General features: G+C 42.9%; 1 protein-coding gene across 8 annotated transcripts in view; it reads left to right on the top strand.

Moving 5' to 3' along the window:
- ELMO1 (engulfment and cell motility 1) overlaps window positions 1-23,305 on the top strand; it is a 283,672-nt gene that overhangs the window by 182,168 nt on the left and 78,199 nt on the right. The window contains exon 1 of one of the 8 annotated variants that reach the window (XM_053409950.1): window positions 18,861-18,956. The exons of 6 other annotated variants lie outside the window; for them this stretch is intronic. In XM_053409950.1, the coding sequence (XP_053265925.1) occupies window positions 18,948-18,956 (9 nt within the window). In that variant the 5' untranslated portion in view covers window positions 18,861-18,947. Of the gene's footprint in view, window positions 1-18,860; window positions 18,957-19,475; window positions 20,005-23,305 lie in introns of those variants that run through there. One more of the 8 variants, XM_053409952.1, reaches the window with a different exon arrangement.

Genomic DNA, 23,305 nt, shown 5'->3' with positions numbered 1-23,305 from the left:
TAATTCCCAATGCTGTAATAAATAAAAGAAATCTTAGTTGAATTTTTCTAAATAAACTGTACAGTCTGAACCACTTTATTTGTAATAAGGAATATTGTGGAGAGGTTGATTAAATTTTCTACTTTTAAAATAGACTTTTTAAATCCCCCTTCACAAAGTTTGTTATTTTCTTTATCTGGGTTGGTGCTATTACAGTAATATGAACTTGAAAGAGGCACGTAACTTCGCTCCCTATTAGGATCTCCTCTTTTTACTAAGCATTCAGTATGCTCATGATGTTATTGAGGCGATCAGTGCTATTTTTCTAGAAAAAGAGGTGCCAGAACTCACCGTGAACACCTCCCTCGTTCTCTTAGAATCGCAATGTCACCCACCTGAGAGGTGCTGGAACTGAGTTCCTATGAGTTCCCCCTGGAAAAAAGCCCTGGAGGCTATTATACACAATCACACTTTCAAGACCATTGGCACCTGCAAATGTTTTGAGGTGCACGTACTGAATTATTTGCAATACATACATGCCTGTAGTTTCCTCCTAACTCTTCCATGCCACAAATGTTCTACAAAGTGTCCCTCCAGAGAGCAATAATATGGTAACACTAGGAAACTATCACCGAACATCTAATTTGTGGACGGTCCGACATAAATACACCACTATTGCACTATTATTGCACCAGTGGCTTGTTAGAAATAAAACCCCAGTCTGGAAGGGCCCTTGGAGGTAAGATCGTGTTCTTGCTTAACCTATGCTTTTGCTATATAACCCTAATTTAGTTCTTTTCACTAGTTCCGTTTCATTTTGGCGTACCTGGATACATGAATTATTAATACCATTTGGGTATTATAGGAGAACAAAAATGTAGCTGGTTGTCTGCAACCATTAAACTTTTTTCTTCTGTAAAGAAAGTTGTAAAAGGTTTTCCATGCGTATTGAAGGTGCCCTAAGAGATCGTTTTACTATCCCAGTTTTACAGAAGGTGGTAAGTCTGCGGATTTCATAAACACAGTATTTCCAGTCACTGAAGTTTGCAGTTGGCGTGTGGACATTTTTCTTTCATAATTTTGGCTAGGAGGTTGCACCTGTCCTTTTTTTAAAAAAATTATTTAATCATTTTTTCAATACAAACAACAACTGCAAAAGACACAACAAAAACCATAATGACACCAATAACACAATTGGACAATTCGGATTTGAGTACTGATATACCTATGACTGCACCTTTTTAACAATATTTCCCCTCCTCTCCTCCTCCTACTTCCCACCACCGTCCGCCTTATCGCTTAAATATTCCTTCCAGATTTCTTCATATTTATCCATTCTTAATTTGCATCGACATGCAATTCATTCGTATGTAGCTAGTCTGTCCATATTATCAATCCATGTGCTCAATGGAATCTTTTTGCGGCTCTTCCAATTCATCAAAACAAGTTTTTTTGCTTCTAATATAGCACGGTACATCCATTTTTTTTTTGACCCCTTGTAATCTCCCACGTTTCCGGAGTATAATTTAGATTTAAATTCAATTCGCCTAAATAACAATTTCTTTTTATTACTCTTGCTATAAATGTCCTCACCTTGAACCAAAATGATCTTATCATTGGGCAATTAATCATCATATCTACCAAGTTCGCCACATCTCCAGCAGTCGTCTGCACTTCTTATTTTCCTCTAGTATAGTTTTGCTGGAGTTCAGTGGACTCTGAATATTATTTTCTGCTGAATAAGTCTTAGTCTTATATCCATAGAGGCTATTTCTGTTGATTTTATACTTGACTCCCATATATCATTTGTTATCTGTACCCCTAACTCTTCACTCCATTTTTGTCTATCATATTCTCAATCATATTTCTTTCCGTTGAGTAGGGTTTTATATAGTGCAAGTGTAGAGTTCTTTGTTTTTGTTGCAGAAATTAAATCTTGTAGCAGCATGGGCGTTTCTGATGCTGCTATAGCGTCAGGGCCAAACTGCCTTTCCAACATATGTTTCAGGTGGATGTCTTGCCATTGTGTTTCACTGGTTAATCCATACTTTACTTGCAAAGTCTTATGTTCCACAAATTTGTAATTTTCATCAATTAATTGATTCAATGTCAGAATACCTTTTTTCATCCAACTTTGCCAAATTATTACTTGATCTCCAATTTTTAATTTTGGGTTGGCCCATATTGTTAATTTTTCATGCTGATAGGGGCCATCCTTATTATTTTTATTTATATTCATCCAAATTTTTATAGGTGCTTTAATAGTCTCCAGGGTAATAGGATATTTCATAAAATTGGAGCCGCGTTTAGTCCACCCTACAAGAGGTTCAAAGAAACTATATTTCTTTGTAGCCCAATTGGGATTCCTGCTAGCTCTCCAATCGTTAGTCTTACTCAGCAGGTAGGCCTGGTGATATAGTTCCAGATTTGGGAGACCAAAGCCACCTTCCTTGGTTGGAAGTTGCATTTTATGTAGTGATATTTTTGGTGGCTTTGTACCCCACAGGCAGGATCTAAATAGTTGATTTATTTTTTGGAAGTAAAATTTGGAAATATGTATTGGTAATCCTCTAAGAATGTATAAAAGCTTTGGAACAACATTCATTTTGAGGACATTAACCTTTCCCCTTTCAATATCAAAAGAAATTTCATTTATAATTTGATTCAAATGTAATTTTACAATTTGGTCTATATCTGATGAAATCATTATACCCAAGCATTTAATAAAGTCTTTGCACATCCGAAATTGATGGTTTCTATACAATGTAGCCCTTGGCCCAATTGGTAAAATCTCTTATTTTGTCCAATTTATAGAATATTCCGATATTCTGCCAAAGGTTTTTATTTTCTCCATAATTTTTGGAATTGTATCTTCTGGTTTTGTAATAAATGAAAGGATATCATCCGCAAATAATACAATTTTGTAATTATCTTTGTTGTGGTTTACGTCCTTGATATGCTCATAAGTTGCATCTGTCCTGAACCAGCAGATAAAGAAATAGTGCAGAATTGTTCAGCTGTATAAAGTGGGAGAACATTTTACCTGTTTGGCCTCAGGGAGTGAATTAGTGTAGTTAAAGTTAAAAGGTTTTCAGGGTATCTTTTTTCAAAATATTTTAAAATTAGAATGGTAGGGCGACGGCAAGCTTTTTCTTTTTCATTGCCACCTCTCATTAACAGTAAGAATAATCCATCAATATTTTTATTTTTATTTTGTTTTCATTGATATAATACACATAAGAAAAACACAGAGACTACAGCAGGACACCCCCCCCCAAGTTGTCAACCCCTCACCGCTCTAGTGGTATCAGCCTGTAATTCTCATAATTGTTCTCCATACAGGATAAAGGGTTGTGTTCATGAAGAGAGAGAGAGTTTAATGTTCAGAAGGCCAGTTGAACCCATAGGGAACGGGTTATATGCACGATTTCAACCACATAAGGCATCAAGTGCCTATATTCAGAAGGTTATAATATCCAAATCTGCAAGAATGATTTTGGCAGTTTGTCCTTAAGTCCGGCTTCATTGATATATGAAATAAATAGCCAGCAAATGACAATAAATCACTTTAGTTTCTCTTTAAGCAAGACAAGATACTGATTGCATAATGTTGGTATCTGTGGTTTTTTTATTTCGGTTTTTTAGTCTTTGTCCAATGTATCAAGTTATTCACTTTAACTATAACTGCAACTTCATGGCTTTGAAAATATTTCTCCTGTTACGTAAATCCTTAGCCAAGCCTATGTACAAGAAGTTTAAGCAGCTGAAGTGCTCTGGTCCAGGGGGTCACGAAGAGTCGGACACGACTAAACAGCAACAATGCCTTATGCTACTTCCTCTGTAGAACAATTTCCAATTGTATATCAACAACTGTGATAAAAAAAGAGCATCTGAGGCTGTTGTATATCATATGCTAGTTGAAAATTGGGCTGTAAGATATAGATGTTCAGGAGAAACCAAGTCTGCTGCCAGCCGTAGCAGTGCCAAGAATGACTTCCTTGACCTGGCTATTGCTTGGGAATACAGTGGTACCTCGCAAGACGAAATTAATTCGTTCCGCAAGTTTTTTCTTCTTGCGAGTTTTTTGTCTTGCGAAGCACGGTTTCCCATAGGAATGCATTGAAAATCAATCAATGCGTTCCTATGGAAACCGCCTTCAGACCAGGTCCGGGGACAGTCTGTCCCCCGACCTCTTCTGAAGGCTGGGGGGGGGGGACAAGGGCTTTTCTTCCCACCGCCAGCCTTCAGAAGGCTGTTCTGTCTTTGCTCCTGACCACCAGCATTTTAAAAGAGGTCCCCGGAGATTTCCCTATGGGCTTTCTTCTTGCGAAGCAAGCCCATAGGGAAATTCGTCTGGCGAAGCACCTCGAAAAACGGAAAACTCTTTCTTCTTGCGAGTTTTCCGTCTTGCGAGGCATTCGTCTTGCGAGGTCTCTAACTTGAAAAATCCTATCTGGTGTCTGCATAACATGAGCTAACAAGGATTTCTGAAGGCAGCTGCTCTAGCTTAAATAGTGAATCCAAATGTAAGGAGGACAAAATTATTTAGTGCTCCTTGCAGAATACATTCCCAACCCTCAAAATTCAGAGAGGGGAGCAAGGCTTGTTTACCCGGCTGGATATCCTGGGTTAACTCAATGTTCTTCAGTAGCAAGTTGGTTTACACATTCATTGGGGCGACTCAACAGCTGAAATAGAAAAAAGAAATAAATCAGCGTGTGTACCTCTAAGTGACAATTTAAACAGCAGCAGGATTGATGTTTGATATGCATAGGTAAATCTTTAAATATTTGCGGACACAGTGACCCGTGAGCGATCCAGTGGAGTTGAGCGTGGCTGAAAAACTCTGCAACTGCTTGTATGCACGTAGAACCGTGTTTACTGTTCAAACCTCCCTGTTGGCCGACAGAGCCAGAGCTGTTTGAGGTTGAAGCAGGTGACAGTAGCTGTGACTGACGTCTGCTGCCCCTCTGAAGATAGGGAAACTAGAGCCTTTACAAGGAAGAGTGGGATAGAAATTTAATAATAATAAAGAATCTGCCTGAAAGTTGGTCTTCAAAGTAAGCAGTGACAATTGTAAGGGGTAAAATCAAATGTATGAGAAGTGCTTCATCAGTGATCCTGTGTACACCAGGGAAGGGGAACCTGCAGACTAGTTTCCACCAGGAGTGGCTGGTGGGGTGAAGCCATGGAACTGGAATTTCCTTTGACGAAGACAGGTTTAGCAGACTGAGAGGTAATAGAAAATAAAGTAATTTTAGAGTAAATCTTACCTTTCCAGCTCTTGGGATTAGTGCATATTAAATTCCACATATTGCTGCTGAGGTCATTAGCCCTTTATGACATAGTTTTGCAAACAGATGATTCCTATAAATTCATCCTATCCATTAGGCATTCTGGGCACATAACTAAAACATTTTCATTCGTCATTCTAACTTGTTTCACTGCAACCTGCTGCACATTTTTTTGTAAAATGAGAGTGGTTTCTAATTGGAAAAAAAAATGTCATTGAGTTATAGTGAAAACCTGTTAGGAGACAATAATTGGGTGCACTGAGGGTTATCGGCTCTACTTCATTAGAATCCATTTATTTGAAGGGACTTTGGAACTTAATGCTGTTTGGCATCTTTTGCAGGGATTGTATTAATTTAAGAAACATCTCGTATTTAATCTTTTATATAAATACTTTTTTTTTAGCTTGTTGGAAATGTAGCAAGTGGGTTGTTGCAGTTTCTCTCTCTCTCTCTCTCTATATATAAAATCTTTCTTACGTTTGGCTAGTCTGCTTTCATAGCTTTGGACCTAGAATCCAACAATCATAGAACTGTAGAGTTGGAAGGGACCCTGTAGATCATCTAGTCCAACCCCCTGTAATGCAGCTGACATGTTCAGTTGTTACTTCCCAGGAAGAAAATTCAACCTAGAAGAAGTCACAGGTTTCTGTATGTGCATTTGACTCACTGGGGTGGGGAAGATGTAAGCAACAAATGAAGTGGCCCGTGTCACCTTTATTTGAACACAGTATTTCCCTGACTGCTACATGTTTTATTGGGTAGTATTGGGCCTGTGTGTCAACTGCATTCAAATAAATAAAGTACAACCTGGGTCAGCTGATTACTTGTCCCTGTGATAGGAGAGGGTGTTCATATGCCCAAGAGTGCAATCCTAAGTTTGCCTACTCAAAGCTAAATCCCACTTAGTTAAATGGATTCCAGTGTGAGATTCACTTCAGTGTGAGATTCATTTCTTGACAGAAAGTAATGAGTGAATAGGCCCTTTGAATTAATAGATATATCTTGCTGCTTTGGAAAACCTACCCATCGGGTCAGATTTTTTCTGAAGGTAAGAACAATATTAAAAAGGAGTAGTCAGCCACAGCCAATAGGGGACCTTTACCACTAATGAAACTTTAACTTCTAATATAAAGAGAACATCTTTACCGTATTTTTCGTCCCATAGAACGCTCCGTCCCATAGGACGCACCTAGTTTTTTGGGGGGGGAAATAAAGGAATTCCCCCCCTTTATTCCCCCCCCCCCCAAAACCAGGTCGGGGAAACTGAACCAGGTCGAGGAACAGCGGGATGGCGGCGCTGCGCCTCCTTGCTGTCCCCCGAGCTTGTGGGGCTGGCCAATGTCTGCCCGGCGCGAGGGGCACTTTGCTTCAGGGCGCCCATCGTGCCGGGCGGCAGGCTGCTATCTGCAGCGTGGGGAGCCCTGCGGGGAACTCCCGCAGGGCTGCCTAGGCTGCGGGTGTGTTCCCGAAGCGCCGGGCGCTCTGCTTTCAGCACGCCCGGCGCTCTGGGAAGCAGGCTGCTATCCGCAGCCTAGACGGCCCTGCGGGAACTCCTGCAGGGCTGCCTAGGCTGCGGATGTCTTCCTGAAGCCTGGAGAGCGAGAGGGGTCGGTGCGCACCGACCCCTCTCGCTCTCCAAGCTTCAGCGAAAGCCTGCATTCGCCCCATAGGACGCACCCAGATTTCCCCTTCATTTTTGAAGGGGAAAAAGTGCGTCCTATAGGGCGAAAAATACGGTATATTGCAAATAACCACACATTTGGTGCAGGTATTCCCTCTGGCACTGGTCAAAATACCTGTTGCCCAATGGGAGGAAGGTGTTGGCATGAAGATTTAGTAAAGCTATCCAGATCTGCCAAGGCTCAAGTCAATGATGTATTGACAACCTTAACCCACACACAAAGTAATTTTCCTTACATAGATACTGGAAGCCCTGTTTAGGGAGGGTGATGTATGGGGGTCAGAAAACGCTGCCTCTAACATGCTGCATCTTCAACAGAACATTTAAATTAAATAGTCATTTACTACAGTTGTCAGACAATTCATATTACAGCCAAGTACCTTAGTACACAGCGCAGGTGGCACTGTGGTCTAAAACACTGAGCCTCTTGGGCTTGCCAGTCAGAAGGCAGGCGGTTCGAATCCCCGTGATGGAGTGAGCTCCCGTTGCTCGGTCCCAGCTCCTGCCAACTTAGCAGTTTGAAAGCATGCCAAAAAGTCCAAGTAGATAAATAAGTACTGCTCCGGCGGGAAGGTAAACGGTGTTTCCGTGCACTGCTCTGGTTTCCGTGTTCCGTTGCACCAGAAGCAGCTTAGTCATGCTGGCCACATGACCCGGAAAAACTGTCTGCGGACAAACGCCAGCTCCCTCGGCCTGTAAAGCGAAATGAGTGCTGCAACCCCAGAGTCGTCTGTGACTAGACTTAACTGTCAGGGGTCCTTTACCTTTACACCTTGGTCTGAAAGCAGTGCTTTAGGACTCAGGCTGGCAAAAACTTCATGAAAAGCTGTTGGAGCAATCATGAGAAAGGTTTTTTGTTGTTCACTTGGTTTCCAGTTACTAGAAAAACAAGGGGAAACTACATTTTTTTTTTAACAAAGCTGCATCACATATGTCAGGGATGGGGAACTGTGGCCCTCTAGAAGTTGTTGGACTCAACTTTCACCATCCCTAGACATTGGTCATGCTCTCTGGGTCTACTAGGGCAGTGTTCCCCAACCTTGGGCCTCCAGCTGTTTTTGGACTACAATTCCCATCATCCTTGACCACTGGTCTTGCTAGCGAGGGATGATGGGAGTTGTAGTCCAAAAACAGCTGGAGGCCCAAGGTTGGGGAACACTGTACTAGGGAATTATAGTACAGCAGCATCTGGGGGGCTGTAGGTTCCCCATACCTGTCCTGCATGTATGCGCTGGGTGCTACTTGCATCTGCTCCGATGGGCTCTGCTCTTGAAGTCAGTAAAAAAATCCATGCCCTGACTCCATTCTCATATCTTCAGTGGGCTACTGCTCCCCCACTGAGGCCAGAGAGCTCCATCAACTGAGCCTGAACAGAAACCAGGTGTCTTGATTTCAAGAGATGAGCATAAAACAGAAAGTTGGCACAGTGTGTTGGGGGGTAGACACAAAGCGTTTGTAGTGTGGAATTAATGGTGCATTATTCTGTAAGAAAAATAAGCCATACCCCAGTGAAACATTAATTTTGCATGAAAGCATAATGGGCACAGCCAAAGAAGAGATGGATCCCCTAGAGCAAAAAGAAGACGATGCCATGAGTCAATAAGTAAATTGTTTGCAATAAGTCACTGAAAATCTAGAGCAAATATGTAGGCTCTGCCTTTGATGTTAGAGTTATTAGTCTCTGTCTTTGATTTTGTTCATTGGTGTTGTGATTTAAAAAACACAACTGCCTAATCAATGCAAATGTTGAGAGACTCTAGGCATCTCTGGTGAATCTTTCTTGCTGACGTCACGTTGCAGCAACGACACGGGTCTAATCATGATCTAATCAGTATCTTCCGTTTGCTAATGTTTGTGTTGTGGTCTTTATTGAACTTCATCTACAGCTTTTCGTGTACTACTAGGTTTTCATGGTGCAAGATTTTAGTAGCTGCACTGTAGAAGTGGTTGAACATCTTGTTAGGGACTAGAGAGGTTAGTAACTCAGGGGTCAGCAAACCTTTTCAGCAGGTGACCAGTCCACTGTCCCTCAGACCTTATGGGGGCTGGACTATATTTTTTTTTGGGGGGGGGGAATGAATGAATTCCTATGCCCCAGAAATAACTCAGAGAAGCATTTTAAATAAAAGCACACATTCTACTCATGTAAAAACACGCTGATTCCCGGACCGTCTGCGGGCCGGATTTAGAAGGCGATTGGGCTGGATACAGCCCCTGAGCCTTAATTTGCCTACTCATGATATAGCTGCTTAAACTTAAGTCCCCCGGGTCTTAGTTTGCCTACCCATGGGTTAGTTCATTATATATGGGATTTGCATTATGATCTTTCCAGTGTACTAAGAACACGTTCAGAGCCCCAGATGTCAATATTTGTACATACATACAATTTAAGCTTCTGCAGTTATGACTTTCCAAAGCATTCTTTTATTATTATTAAGATATCGCTCTTATGTGATTGTAATTGTGGGGCACCGGAATCGTTGCATCACATAATTTTTGATTGTGCTTTTCACTCATCGGCCAGGAGCAAGTTTCTTGCTCAATATCTAAAGGGAACTGCCGATGATACGAATGAAGCCAAACTGAGATATCTATTAAATGATGATGACCCCCTAAGATCACTCATGGTTGCCAGATTCTTGATCAGCGTCCTATCCCTAAAGAAGAGAAGCGGACTCCTGTGCGGCTCGGATAATCTTTTTTAAACTATGATCTATGTTTTAGGATGTAATTAGGTGATTTCACCATTGATGTCTTCTACTAATTTATTAGTAGAGGGCGATGTTTATGTTACAAATTTATTGTAATGTATGATGTTGGTCTTTTGTTTTTGTTTTGTTTTGCTTTGGTTCTTGTCTGTTTTTTGTAAGTCTTGGCGGTTTTAAATTTGGAGGTTCAAGTACATTATGTTGGTATGGGAAACTGTCGTGTGATGGGCCAATGGCCGTAATAAAGATCAATACAATTATTTATTTCTATCTGGCCTTGTTAAACTATTCCTGGACAAGAATTCAAGTAAGCATTCACTGCACACTACACAATAGAAAGGGCTCCTCTTTTCTTCCTCCTGAAACATCTCTGTACAGGGGTACCTTGGAAGCCGAACAAAATCCGTTCCGGAAGTCCATTTGACTTCCAAAACATTCGTAAACCAAGGTGCGGCTTCCTGCAGCCAATCGAAAGCCATGGAAGTCGCATCGGACGTTTGGGTTCCAAAGAACATTAAAAAACTGGAACAGTCACTTCTGGTTTTCAGTCGTTCAGGAGCCAAAACGTTCGACTCCCAAGGCGTTTGAAAACCAAGGTACGACTGTATAGTGGGGTTCAATCTCCTGACACAGATCCCCTCAACCCTATTCCCACCTTCTTCCCTCACCTCCTTGTTTCTTTCACACCTCTAAAAAGACACCTCAACATTCCATATATCTTGTAAAAAGACAGGCACTTGCCAGGCCATTGGGTTTGCTTTTAAAAAAAATAAAAATCTCTTTTAACTTACAAACAGTTATATTTATTCATAACTAAGGAATACCATGAGTTTGTAGAATCAGGGCTTTTTTCAGCCAGAACTCACCAGAACTCAGTTTCGGCACCTGGTGGACGCCATGCTGCACGCCATTGCCATTATAAGAGAACAGGGGAGGCATTCAGGGTGAATTTCTGCACCTCATTTTCCATAAAAATAGCACCGTGAAGAACCATTACCGGCCCATAGGGCGCACCTAGTTTTTTGGGGGGAAATAAAGGGGGGGAAATTATTTTCCCGCCCAGGCGCGGGGCTGGGGCGGGGAAAGCTAGAGCTTCCCCAGCCCCCAGAACAGGCTGTTCTCCGCAAGCCGTGGGAGGGCTCCCATGGCTTGCGCAGAGCTACCCGAAGCCCGGGCGCAACTGCTCAGTGCGCCTGGGCTTCGGGGTGCAGGCAGCTCTGCGCAAGCCATGGGAGCCCGGCGGGAACTCCTGCGGATTCCCAAGGCTTGTGGATAGCTTCCTGAAGCCTGGAGAAGCTCTCCAGGCTTCAGCGAAAGCCTGCATTTGCCCCATAGGATGCACACACATTTCCCCTTCATTTTTGGAGGGGGGAAAGTGCATCCTATAGGGCGAAAAATACGGTAGTTTCTTGCGGGGTGACTCACTTCGTAACGAACAAATACTGATCACCTGAGTTTTCTGTTAGTAGGGATCATAGGTAAAGGTATAGGGACCCCTGATCATTAGGTCCAGTCGTGGCTGACTCTGGGGTTGCAGCGCTCATCTCACTTTATTGGCGGAAGGAGCCGGCGTACAGCTTCTGGGTCATGTGGCCAGCACGACTAAGCTGCTTCTGTAGGGATCATATCAAAGCCCATATCACTATTTCAAGAGATATTTAGCAGTGCTAAATTGGGATTCAGATTACTGCCTCACTACAATCCACATTTAATCTGGGCTGATAATAAAAAAAAAGTGGTAGCAAAATGACCCCAAACATTGGCCATATGTGTCATCTCCCATGGATAACAAGCTAGCTGAAAGTCGGTAGAAGAAAATATTAGGTTTTAGCTGTTCAACCAGGCACAAATACAAAAATAGGTTGAAGCAGGGTTGGTTTATCAGCAAGTGAAGTGATAGCTTCTAACTCGAGCTGTCATTGCAACTTGCATAATTTATTGCATTGAAAGGGTCGGTCATTGCCTGCTTAAAGTGTTGATGGAGATAATATCTTCATAGTGTGTTTTGTTTCATATTTTAGCTAAATTAGCAATGCATGGCATATGGTTTTTTTGCTGCATGAATCCCTGCTGATGTAAATGTCAGTAAGCATATAATACCAGGGTTTCATTTTGCGAGTCACAATGCATAGAATTCAGCCTGAAAGCTCCCTAGACTACAGACCTCATTATAGATGAATAGACTGGGGTATAATGTTCCAGAGGTTTTGTTTCAGTTGAAATACGGTTATCACAGTGAATGATGCTGTTGACAATGAGATTTTTATAGCTCCTCTTAACCAAAGAACTATTATGGCTTCCAGTGCCACCGCTGCTGTTTCACTTTTAAGTTAGTATAATCTTATAGCGTGGCAGCTTCTGCGAGTGTAGAGGGAGTCCTTTAGATAATGTCTTGTTTTTATGCAGAGTTCTCTGTCCTATGAAACTTGCCCCCCTCTCTTTCTCTCACCTTCAACAGATGTAATTAACTGCTGCGGAAATGCAGTTTTTATGGAATCATAGAGCTGTAAAGGGACCAAGTGTCCACAGAATTCAACTTCACGCCCAAGGGCAAAACAATCCACCACCCAAACCCCAAATATTTATGCTGCCCAAGCAATGGTTGTAACTCTTGTGCATGGAACCTTTCATCCTCTCTCATTTTCTGCTAGGAGAGGAGGGTTTAATTGCACAACCATTCTCATTGCACACCTAACAATGGCTTTGTCCCCCCAAGACCTAATTTGCCTTTTACGCAACTATTTGGAAAGGGAAAATAGTTCACAGAAAGATGGAAATCAAATAATGTGTGGGGCCATTGTTATTTTGACGTGGTGGCAAAGTTCAGAGGGAGGCCTGGCTTGAAACCACAAGGTCAGTAATAAGCAGTGCTGTTTTTCTGGGGGAAAAGGGTGCCAGAACTCACCCTCGTTCTCTTGGAATGGCAATGGCACTCACCTGAGAGGTGTTGGAACTGAGTTCCGGCAAGTTCCATCTGAAAAAAGCCCTGGTAATAAGAGTAACTGAGCATAGCAATGTAACAGAGCAGGAAACATCATAATATTGAAGCCAGCGGTTTATTTATTACCCACATCTCTGTGAAATAGAAAACATTTTTTACATTTTTTTGCATTGGTTTCCAAATTTGCTGGTAACAAAAAGGTAATGATTTTATCAGCCTCCTTTTGGATTGTACTGAATTTCAGAAGTCTTGACAAAGATTCTTCCCAAAAATGTTCCATGGAGCAAGTAGATTGAAATGTTACATAGCTGACATTCAAAGGGGTGGTTCTTGTACATTTCACTCAACAATCCTTTTACGGAGGTTTTGAGGGAAATGGAAGCTAAGGAGAACAAAATTCCATGATGGATCATTACTGAGATGTTGGTGATAGCAACAGCTACAGAGTACATGGTACCTGTGGCATGGAGATGGCTATGAGAGACATAGGCAGCAGTCAGGAGAGAAATTCATGGGAGAATTATTAAATGAGAGGAAGTGCTGAACAGATGCAAAAGCCTTAGGAATCAAGAGTGAGAAAGAAGACAGAATCAGACCTGGTGTGTGGGCTGAATCTGAAAAGGTTTGTTGGAGAAGGAGGTTCAGAGAGTGCTTTTCAACAGCCGGTCTTCCCTGCTAGAAAGAACAGAATCAACCGTCACTTGTAATTTTTTGAACATTATACAGAGAAAAGTTGACAATAAAATAAATAGGGGGGGTGGGCAAAAAAGACAGCTGGTGGCATCTACATGTTACCACATCACTTGTTTACTTAGTGTTATGCTCCAGGGGGTGACTTTGGGTCCCAGTTACAGAAGATACAAGCTTCCACCAAAGTCCTCACCAGCGAGCACAGAGTTGCAGATGCAGCCCAATCCATACAAACTAAGCTTGAGCACAGTGAATCAGTCTGTTTCTCAAGGTCTTTTACCTGTGGGGTGTTGAGCTCATGCTCCCAGGACACCATACCTGGTGTCAGGTAAGGATTAGGCAGAATACTTTTGTTAGTGGGGGCGATTGTTGTTATTGCTGTTGTTGTTACTTTCTGTACTGCCCTTCACTTGAGGATCACAGTATGGTTTGCAATATAAAAACACAAAAATACACAACAGAGTAACAAGTAAAAACAATATCACACACACTTTAAAAGGTCACAGATTGTTTAATTGCTTCCACCTATAGCTCCTTTAAGGGACGCGGGTGACATGCTGATGGGTTAAACCACAGAGCCTAGGACTTGCCGATCAGAAGGTCAGCAGTTCGAATCCCTGCAACAGGGTGAGCTCCCATTGCTCGGTCCCTGCTCTTGCCAACCTAGCAGTTCGAAAGCACGTCAAAGTGCAAGTAGATAAATAGGTACCACTCCAGCGGGAAGGTAAACAACGTTTCTGTGCGCTGCTCTAGTTCGCCAGAAGCGGCTTAGTCATGCTGGCCACGTGACCCGGAAGCTGTACGCCGGCTCCCTCGGCCAATAAAGCGAGATGAGCGCTGCAACCCCAGAGTCGGTCACGACTGGACCTAATGGTCAGGGGTCCCTTTACCTTTATAGCTCCTTTACCCCATACCATTTTCTATTTGCTAAGTTTATTATATGTTTCAGGGCCATGGGGGGGGTATGTTTCAAATTATTGGGGATAATAGGTGGTTGTGGTTGCTATTTGATTGCTTCATGCTTGGCTATTACTAATGAAGCCATCTTGAATGCTAGATTTTATTAGCGGATAAGTGAGATATAAATGGATCTTTAAATAAAAACACCTTGCTAAAGGGCTGAAGAGCAAGCCAGAGTGTCAGGATTGAACGACAAGCTAGGAGGCAGGATCAGGGCGTGAACCAGAGGACAGGACCAAAGGAGACGGGAGCACAGCACACGTCAGTGAAGGCCTCCGTACTCAAGCAAGACTTAGATGACACATGAAGCCCTTAGAGTCTTTCCTGGCCAGGAACAGTCAACAGCCAGCCTAGATAAAGTCATTCTAGTGCCAGAAGGTTCTTCACTCAGAAGGCTGCCTCCTGTAATTCATTGATGCTGCACAGAGATCCAGCAGAAAGATACACATATAAAGGCCAGTGGAGTCTCAGAACTATTTTCCATGTGCTGCGCCAGGGATAACTCTCGTGTGACAATATGTAACAGGACCCAGAATGTTGAAGACGAAACGGCAGCCGTTCTAGAGATCTGCTGTTGTGGAAAGTATTGATGGAAAGCTTCACCTGTAACCCTGGACATTCTTTGTCATATAATATGCTCCCCATATGAGTTCATCCTGGGGAGCCAGAACACAACACATTTAAATCTGAAAGTGACAACAGACCTGCTGGAATACCTGGGGCATAGCATGATAGAACAGTAGAGATGGAAGGGATGAAATTGCTCACCTGGAGTATGGTAACTGATTGGACCCTCAAGGGCCGTCTTGTCCAATCCCATACTATGCAGGAATCTCAACCAGATCATACATGACAGATGGCCATGCAACCTCTGCTTAAAAACCTCCAAGGAGGGAGAGTCCATCACCTTCAGAGGGAGTCCGTTCCACTGTTGAGCAGCTCTCACTGTCAAAAAGTTTTTCCTGATGTTTAGTCGGAATCATCTTTCTTGTTACTTGAATCCATGGGTTCGAGTCTTACTCTCTGGAGCAGGAGAAAGCATGCTTGCTCCATCTTCCATGTGACAGCCATTTAGATATTTGGACACAGTATTTCCTGTGTGGTCTGTCCAAGGCAGAATAGAAGGTTGAATAAAGCAGAGATGGACAGAGTCAAATGGCAGTTTTGAACAGCCGAGATTTTAACAGAGCAGGAATGCAGGAACGCAAAGGAAGATGGTGCTTTTAAACAACAGCAGAGGTTTGTATAAAGTTGGGATGGAGAGAAACAGAGGAGGGAAATGGTTGTGCAGTCCCCTCCTTGAATTGGACTGCCTTCTTTTTTATGTGAGCTCTGCTTTATTGATGTACAAAGTTGTACTCTACAACCTGCTACACCTGTTACGGTAGGTAAATCATCCCGATTTATAGAGGATAGTGCTCACGAAACACAACTAAACTTGAACACCAAACACAACACTGCAACAGGCGCACAAGCAACTCCTAGCAGCTTGATATGTGGAGAGTGCTTCAGGTGAAAATTTTTTGGCTGCACTTCTCAGCCCTTTAAAATTCCATACACGAAATCTGCCATTTTTAGTTTTTATATCAAACCTGAAGCAGTCTGTACCTGAGTAGACTCTGGGTGCAAAAAAACCCTGTAGACCCTCATTTCCATTCCTATCCTCCAGCTGTGCTGCCAGTAAGATACAGTGGTACCTCAGGTTAAGAACTTAATTTATTCTGGAGGTCTGTTCTTAACCTGAAACTGTTCTTAATCTGAGGTACCACTTTAGCTAATGGGGCCTCCCACTGCCACTGCGCCGCCGGAGCATGATTTCTGTTCTCATCCTGAAGCAAAATTCTTAACCCAAGGTACTATTTCTAGGTTAGCGGAGTCTGTAACCTAAAGCGTCTGTAACCCGAGGTAACACTGTACAGCAACAAGTTTTTTAAAACCAGGCTTTTCTGGAATTTCAAGGAACAAGCATGTGATGTTTTCTGTCACTACCTATTGGAGTGTACTATTAGATATCCAAGTGATCTGTGTTGCAGTGTTTCGGTTACAGTGTACCAAAAACCCCTGTATACCCACAGGGACACAGCAAGACTAGAGAGGTTACAGAAAGGAGAGCTATGGCGGTCTATGTAGATCCAAATCCGGAGACCTGACAGTACAGAACTGCAGAAAAGGGGCCTTTGGGGTGGGAGAAAGGAACATGGCAGGTATTGCCACTGCATAAAATGCCTTACTAATTAGAGGAAGGCCCTCCTGTTTCTTTGGACTCCAGAGAGCCGAAGAAGAAACACTGGGCAGTCCATGTTGCCACGCTAGACAATTTTACACTAAAGGTAAAGGGACCCCTGACCATTAGGTCCAGTCACTGATGACTCTGGGGTTGCTGCGCTCATCTCGCTTTACTGGCCGAGGGAGCCGGCGTTTGTCTGCAGACAGTTTTTCCAGGTCATGTGGCCAGCAGGACTAAGCAGCTTCTGGCAAACCAGAGCAGCACACAGAAACGCCGTTTACCTTCCCGACGGAGTGTTACCTATTTATCTACTTGCACTTTGACATGCTTTCGAACTGCTAGGTTGGCAGGAGCTGGGACCGAGAAACGGGAGCTCACCCTGTCGCGGGGATTCGAACCGCCAACCTTCTGATCGGCAAGTCCTAGGCTCTGTGGTTCCCAACAAATAAGGCAGGACAGTTTGGAGAGGGGTTCTAACTATCAAATAACTACCGTATTTTGCGCCCCATAGGACGCACCGGCCCATAAAGCGCACCTAGTTTTTTTGGGTGGAAATAAAGAAAAAAAATTATTTTCCCCCCCCCCAGGCGCGGGGCTGGGTCAGGGGAAGCCCGAGCTTCCCCCGACCCCAGCCCCCAGAACAGGCTGCTCTGCGCAAGCCGTGGGAGCCCTCCCGCGACTTGCGCAGAGCTACCCGAAGCCCCACGCGACTGCCCAGCGCGCCGGGGCTTCTGGATAAGAGGCAGCTCTGCGCAAGCCGGGGCAGCCCTCCCACGGCTTGCGCGGAGCTACCCGAAGCCACGGCGCGACTGCCCAGCGTGCCGGGGCTTCGGGATAAGAGGCGGCTCTGCGCAAGCCAGGGGAGGGCTCCCGCGGCTTGCACAGAGTTTCCTGAAGCCTGGGGAGGCTTCAGCGAAAGCCTGCATTTGCCCCATAGGACGCACACACATTTCCCCTTCATATTTGGAGGTGGAAAAGTGCGTCCTATAGGGCGAAAAATACGGTATTTCAAGTATTTCTAGACTTAGTCTCTCTTCCCCCTCTCTTCCTGGCGGTACCTTGACACCAGGTGAGCAGATCTGCCAGACTATGTCAAAACTATCACAGCTGGAGCTAAGCACTTAAAAGAGGCCTCCACTGCGCCTACAGCCATGCCTTTTTGCTTGCTAAGAGAGTGGTTGCAGCTTATGCCTCACATGCCTATGGCTTCAGACAGACGACCAGACCTTCATAGCTTCAGCAAGTTGATGTCCTCATGTGCATTCGGACCATATGCTAGCTCTTTGCATGTCGTATGTGTGTCTTCTCTGTCCTGGTTGAAATAATGACATCTAATTGGATATAACACCGAGAGGCTTGTCCTTGAGCATAAACAGAGTGCAAAAACAAGAATATATCAGCTACATTAAGTACATTTACCCAGATTACCTTGGGGGTGCATTTTACCACACTTTAATGTTCATATGGGAGGATGCGGGTGGCGCTGTGGGTAAAACCTCAGTGCCTAGGGCTTGCCGATCGCAAGGTCGGCAGTTCGAATCCCCGCGGCGGGGTGAGCTCCCGTCTTTCGGTCCCAGCTCCTGCCCACCTAGCAGTTCAAAAGCACCCCTAAATGCAAGTAGATAAATAGGTACCGCGTTATAGCGGGAAGGTAAATGGCGTTTCCGTGTGCTGCGCTGGTGCTGGCTTGCCAGAGCAGCTTCGTCACGCTGGCCACGTGACCCGGAAGTGTCTCCGGACAGCGCTGGCCCCCGGCCTCTTAAGTGAGATGGGCACACAACCCTAGAGTCAGTCACGACTGGCCCATACGGACAGGGGTGCCTTTACCTTTAATGTTCATATATTGTCAGGTAGTCCTGGAATAGTGTGGGGAAGAAAATAATATATATATTGTATACACCACCCGATTTCTTTGTGCCCTAAACTTAAGTGAATATTGCTCCCATTTATATGAACTTGTGATGACTTGTTTTTTTAGAGGCTCCCGTGTCCTTTCAAATGAAGACTTTAATATGTCGTATGCAGGAGCATTTAACCATACGATTTTTTCTTCTTCTGATAAAAAATGGTAAATAAAAGCTTCACCCTGATACTGTTCTGATTGTGCATTTCCAATCTTCTTCAATAGATCTACAGTTACAGGTGGGACCTGCAACAAAATGTTGCAGTATACCCTCACCTTCTAACAGGCGTGATCAGCCACTCAACCACCCATGCCATTTTCTAGGATCCTCTGTTTTGTTCCTCCCATTTTCCTCTTCTAAATGATATTCAAAAAACTGTGGCTACTGAGCATGCTCAGTCCTTTCTGGGCTGTTTTTACTCCTGTGGTTTTCCATAATGTTTTGTACTTCTGCGTATCTCATGATTCACCGGAGCATGCTGATATTGTCCTCTTGTTTCTCAGTGACCCTGTTTGGGCTACAGCCCTGTTGGCATCTGCTACCTGAGTTTGCTGTCAGAGCGAATGATAAATGTGAGTGTGATATAATGCAATAGCCCAAATCAGCTGACATTAGAAATTATTCATATGTAATACTAAAGCTTTGCCGTTCACCGTGGCAACCATAAAGTGAGCTCCCCGTGCCTCTATTTTAAGGGCTTTCCTAGCGTTTATTATAAATGTACAGTTGTTACCCATCTGTTGTTTACCGCTTCCTCCATGTGCATGAGTATTTAGCAGGATGTACGAGCGTGTCCTTAGCTGCAGATGTATGTGCCTATTTCTCTCTCTCTCTCTCTCTCTCTCTCTCTCTCTCTCTCTCTCACACACACACACACACACACGCATTTTCATGTTTTAGCTCTCATAGCATGCATATAAAGTAAACTCCCGATCAGATAAGCAGTCGGGTTGGTGGGGTGGAAGATGAGATTGCATTTGATTATGAGCCTGGCAGCAGATGTTCTACACAAATCCAGCTCACTGCATCCAGTCAGTTTCCATGGTGATGGAATCCGTAATTGTTGAGCCCAGGCGCTCTCCCTCCTCTTTCGCCTGTAAGGTGGGAGCTGGGAATGAATCTGAACCCTCCCTAGACAATTCCTCAGCCCTAAAAATATAGCAGGAAGGGCTAATGGGGCGAGGGATATACGGAGAGAAAAGGCACTGTTATTTTCCCCGCTAAAGATGCTGGAAGCAAGTCTATCCTCCTAGGAAATATGTCCTCTGAAGATGCTAAATAAATGGGCAGGAGTTTCCCTGAAAAAAAGCAGGCGCGCTGATTGGCTGCCGTTTGCTAGGTGCTTGCCAATCAGAGCACAACTGGGCTTCAGCCCTCTAAACATAAGCAAAGCTACATGCTTATTCTTTTTGACTTGAGCTGTGCGCCAAGCCAAGGTGTGCAGAAAGGGGCTCTGTTTTCCTATGGCGAGCTGAAAACGGATCTCATTAAACAGCTTCATCAGAGGCCATCTGCTGTTCGAGAATATTGTTCCTTCCGCAGAAAAAGCCTTAAGTCATTCTCTTGCTGTAGCACCAAAGGGAAATTGGTTGCTGTGCGTGATGGAGCCACTGGATTTCTGTAAGTGAGCATCTTTGAATTATTTAACCTGCTACTTCAGCTTGAGGAGCAGTGAGGATTAGTACCAGGAGCTGGCAACCTTTATTGAGGATTTTATTTTTAAATGGAACATGATTGCACTTTGTTTAGTGGCTCCAAATATGCAAGCATACAATAAATGTAGCTGTTACCACTGCCTTGATTTGCTCATGATTAGTGATATGTATGGTTTACTTTTTAAAATTCCATCAGTTCCAAAGATTTTACAAATGTACACAACTTAATATTTCATTCCAAGCTACATGAAATTAAGGTGGGGTTAGGGAAGAAGCTGCCACAGTGTGATTTCAAATGTTTGCATCATTAAGGCATGCAGGTTTTACTATGGCTGGTTTTTGGTTGCTTGCTTTTAAAGTTCATTCAGGTAACTATATTTGCTGATCTCTGTTCTCAGCACCATGGTTCCATTCTCTTTCTAACTACTTTTCAAAAAATTGGAATTCAGAATTAGGATTAAAAATAGTAATTCTAGCCCTAATAGATATATCACATGTTTCTACACTGGACAGGTCAGCACAGTGGAAATTCAGAGAATTTTTTGTTTTTGACTTCTTTGGGTTGGATACTGGATTATAACTCTCCTTGCCTTGTCAGCTTAGCCTCCTAAAGCAGATACTCTCAGAAGCCCCATATGACAAGTGTGTGTGTGTGTGTGTGTGTGTGTGTGTGTGTGTGTAAAAATCTGTTGAGTTCCACCCAGGAACGAATCTGTTTGCATTCAGCCAAAACAATGTTCTTGGTCTCTTTTTAACCTTTCAAACACCACAGAGTCAGGAAGAGCACGAAACTGAGAAATTGTATGAGTCAGGAAAAGTTTATGTTTCACTTTTCAGACTCCATCAAGATAGAGACTTTGGGATCCTCAGTGAAGACATCAGATACAGAAATCTTTGTGAACCATGTAGTTTCTAGATATTGGATTGTTAGTGTTGTGTTGTGATGTGTTGAGCTTTTGGCTCTAAAATTACGCATATATAAGTAATTTTATATATTAATATATAAGTTGCCATATTAATATATAAGTTGCCATACTCTGCATCTTTTAAGTCCTTCACTTGGGGTTGGTTTTCCCACCATTGTTCTTAATGCACTTTTGGACCTTATATTTTCCATGTAGATATATGAGCTGTTTGAATGGAATCTGATCACTGATGAGCTGTTGAATATTTACATGAAGTCTTTTACTCCACTGAGGTTCTCTGTATACGAAAGTGAAATAAGAGCTGTAATAGAGATGGTGCACATTAACGTGTTCATGGATGTCCCCCAGTGAATTTTTAAAGAGATTGGTAGTGTTTGTTATGCCGTTGACCAATATTTATTAAATTTGCTAGTAAATTCCAGGTGTTTTTCATTCAGGTTTTATCCAGCTGTTAGGCGATGCATTGTAATTTAATGGGAGCAAGTCATTTTGTGGTTATTGGGAAAATCAAGATGATCCAACTCTGATGGAAATGATGGAAATTCTAGCCTTGAACTGAGATGTTGTTTGTTCAATACATTTATTTATCAGAACCCTTTCCACTGAATATTCTATTACAAAGAGTATTTTTGAGTAGAGTCACAACACAACTTCGGACTCCTAGTGGTAAGATGTATAAGGAAGCCTTTGAGTGGCATTTGTTACTGCTACATTATGTTTGGATAGTAGGGAACACTGCCTTCAGAACTGTAAAATAAAGTGCTGCTCTCAAACATTGACTTTCTACCTCTTGCCGTTCATCCTTGAAAGAAATCTATTTCATAGTGCAAAAGCATCCTTTCAGTTCTTGCTAACACTTTGGGGGTGTAATTCAAACAGAATATAAATCTGTCAGCTTCAATTACTATTGATGACTAAATACTGTTTGACTGCTAGAATCCGAGCATCTCACATAACCTTGTTTGAAGGGATTTGTTTACTTCTCCCTCTCTCTGCATTAACAGCTGAACAGCAAAGAGATTGAGGGGGCAGGCTTTTAACTGCTAAGCTTTGGATGGGGGATTCTGACTATCTTGCTGGTTTTCAGCCATGGCAATGGCAGAGTTAGAAGAATCAGCGCTGCAGTTTAAGCCACCTATAAATTAGGGTTTGGGGCTGAATGCTTTATTTGCTGCCAGCACAGGACTGTTGTGTATTAGACTTCAGCTTCACCAACTACAAGCCTTTGAGCAAGCCGATCGACTCCTGCAACTGTGAAAGCTTGGGAAAAGCAATTGGGATACACTATAGTCCTTGTGTTTGTGTGTGTGCACGAGCGCACGCAATTTCAAAGTGTCTTTCATTGGCCTGCATTGTTGTGGAATTCAATTTACTTGATGGACTACCCCCTTCAAAATTTAAGACCAAATTCAAACAGAGATTCATATGGATTCTAGTTTTACTTCAGAAACCCCCATAGCAAGGAATGTTAGTTTTATCTTCCCTGAAGCAAAATCAGCATGGTCAGTAAAGGCACACACAGTACAGCGTAGAAGGTAGTACACAGTAGATGTCTTCCAACTGTTGTCGTGACTCAGCCGGCTGCAACCTCTGTACGTTTCTTTCCTTAAGCCATTTATTTATCTCTTCTCTGTTTTGACTAGTTCTTATAAAGACTCATTTGCATACATAAAATTCTAAAACGTTCATTATCTTAGCAAGAAAAGCTTATAGGTGTGGGGCAATGCTCTAAATGTCATTCAAGCAATTTGTCTGTGACATGGATTTCTGTACCCCTGCTTTTAAAAGTGTGATTGCTGGTCAATGGCACAAAGTCTTTATGCCTGGTTAGTATCCTGCACTCCTTGCATACCATTGTTGTTCTCTTAGAGTTGTGTGGTAAGGTATCATTCTGAGAGTGCAGGTAGCTTCTATTCATGCATGGTCTAAGTCTTCTTATATTTATTGTGTGTAAGCCTCTCTTCCTGGCTCATGCTTTCACCTTTCACCATACCAATTTCTGAGAGTCTTGCTGCTTCTTTAACTTTTAATATTTAGATAAACAGGAATGGGTTTTTCAATTGGGTTTACATACATGAGATTAGATGGATTTGGGGGAAGGACAAGATTAATTTTGTTGTGCCCAATTTTCTCCTAGGAATCAATCTTTTTCTACTACAGTGATAACATGATCTGATTCTCAGGACATTCTTTCATGTCAAAGAAATTCTTGATGTTATGCTATGAACCAAATGGTTGATGTACTACTGTGAAATAAGAAAATCTCACTGACCTTGATAAATTCTGCCATATAACTTCTCTGTGAGAAGCTGGGATATGTATTCAGCTGACAAACTGAGT

Source organism: Podarcis raffonei, chromosome 12, assembly GCF_027172205.1.
Source record: "Podarcis raffonei isolate rPodRaf1 chromosome 12, rPodRaf1.pri, whole genome shotgun sequence".
Classification (NCBI taxonomy): domain Eukaryota; kingdom Metazoa; phylum Chordata; class Lepidosauria; order Squamata; family Lacertidae; genus Podarcis; species Podarcis raffonei.
This window is presented reverse-complemented; position numbering and strand designations above follow the sequence as displayed.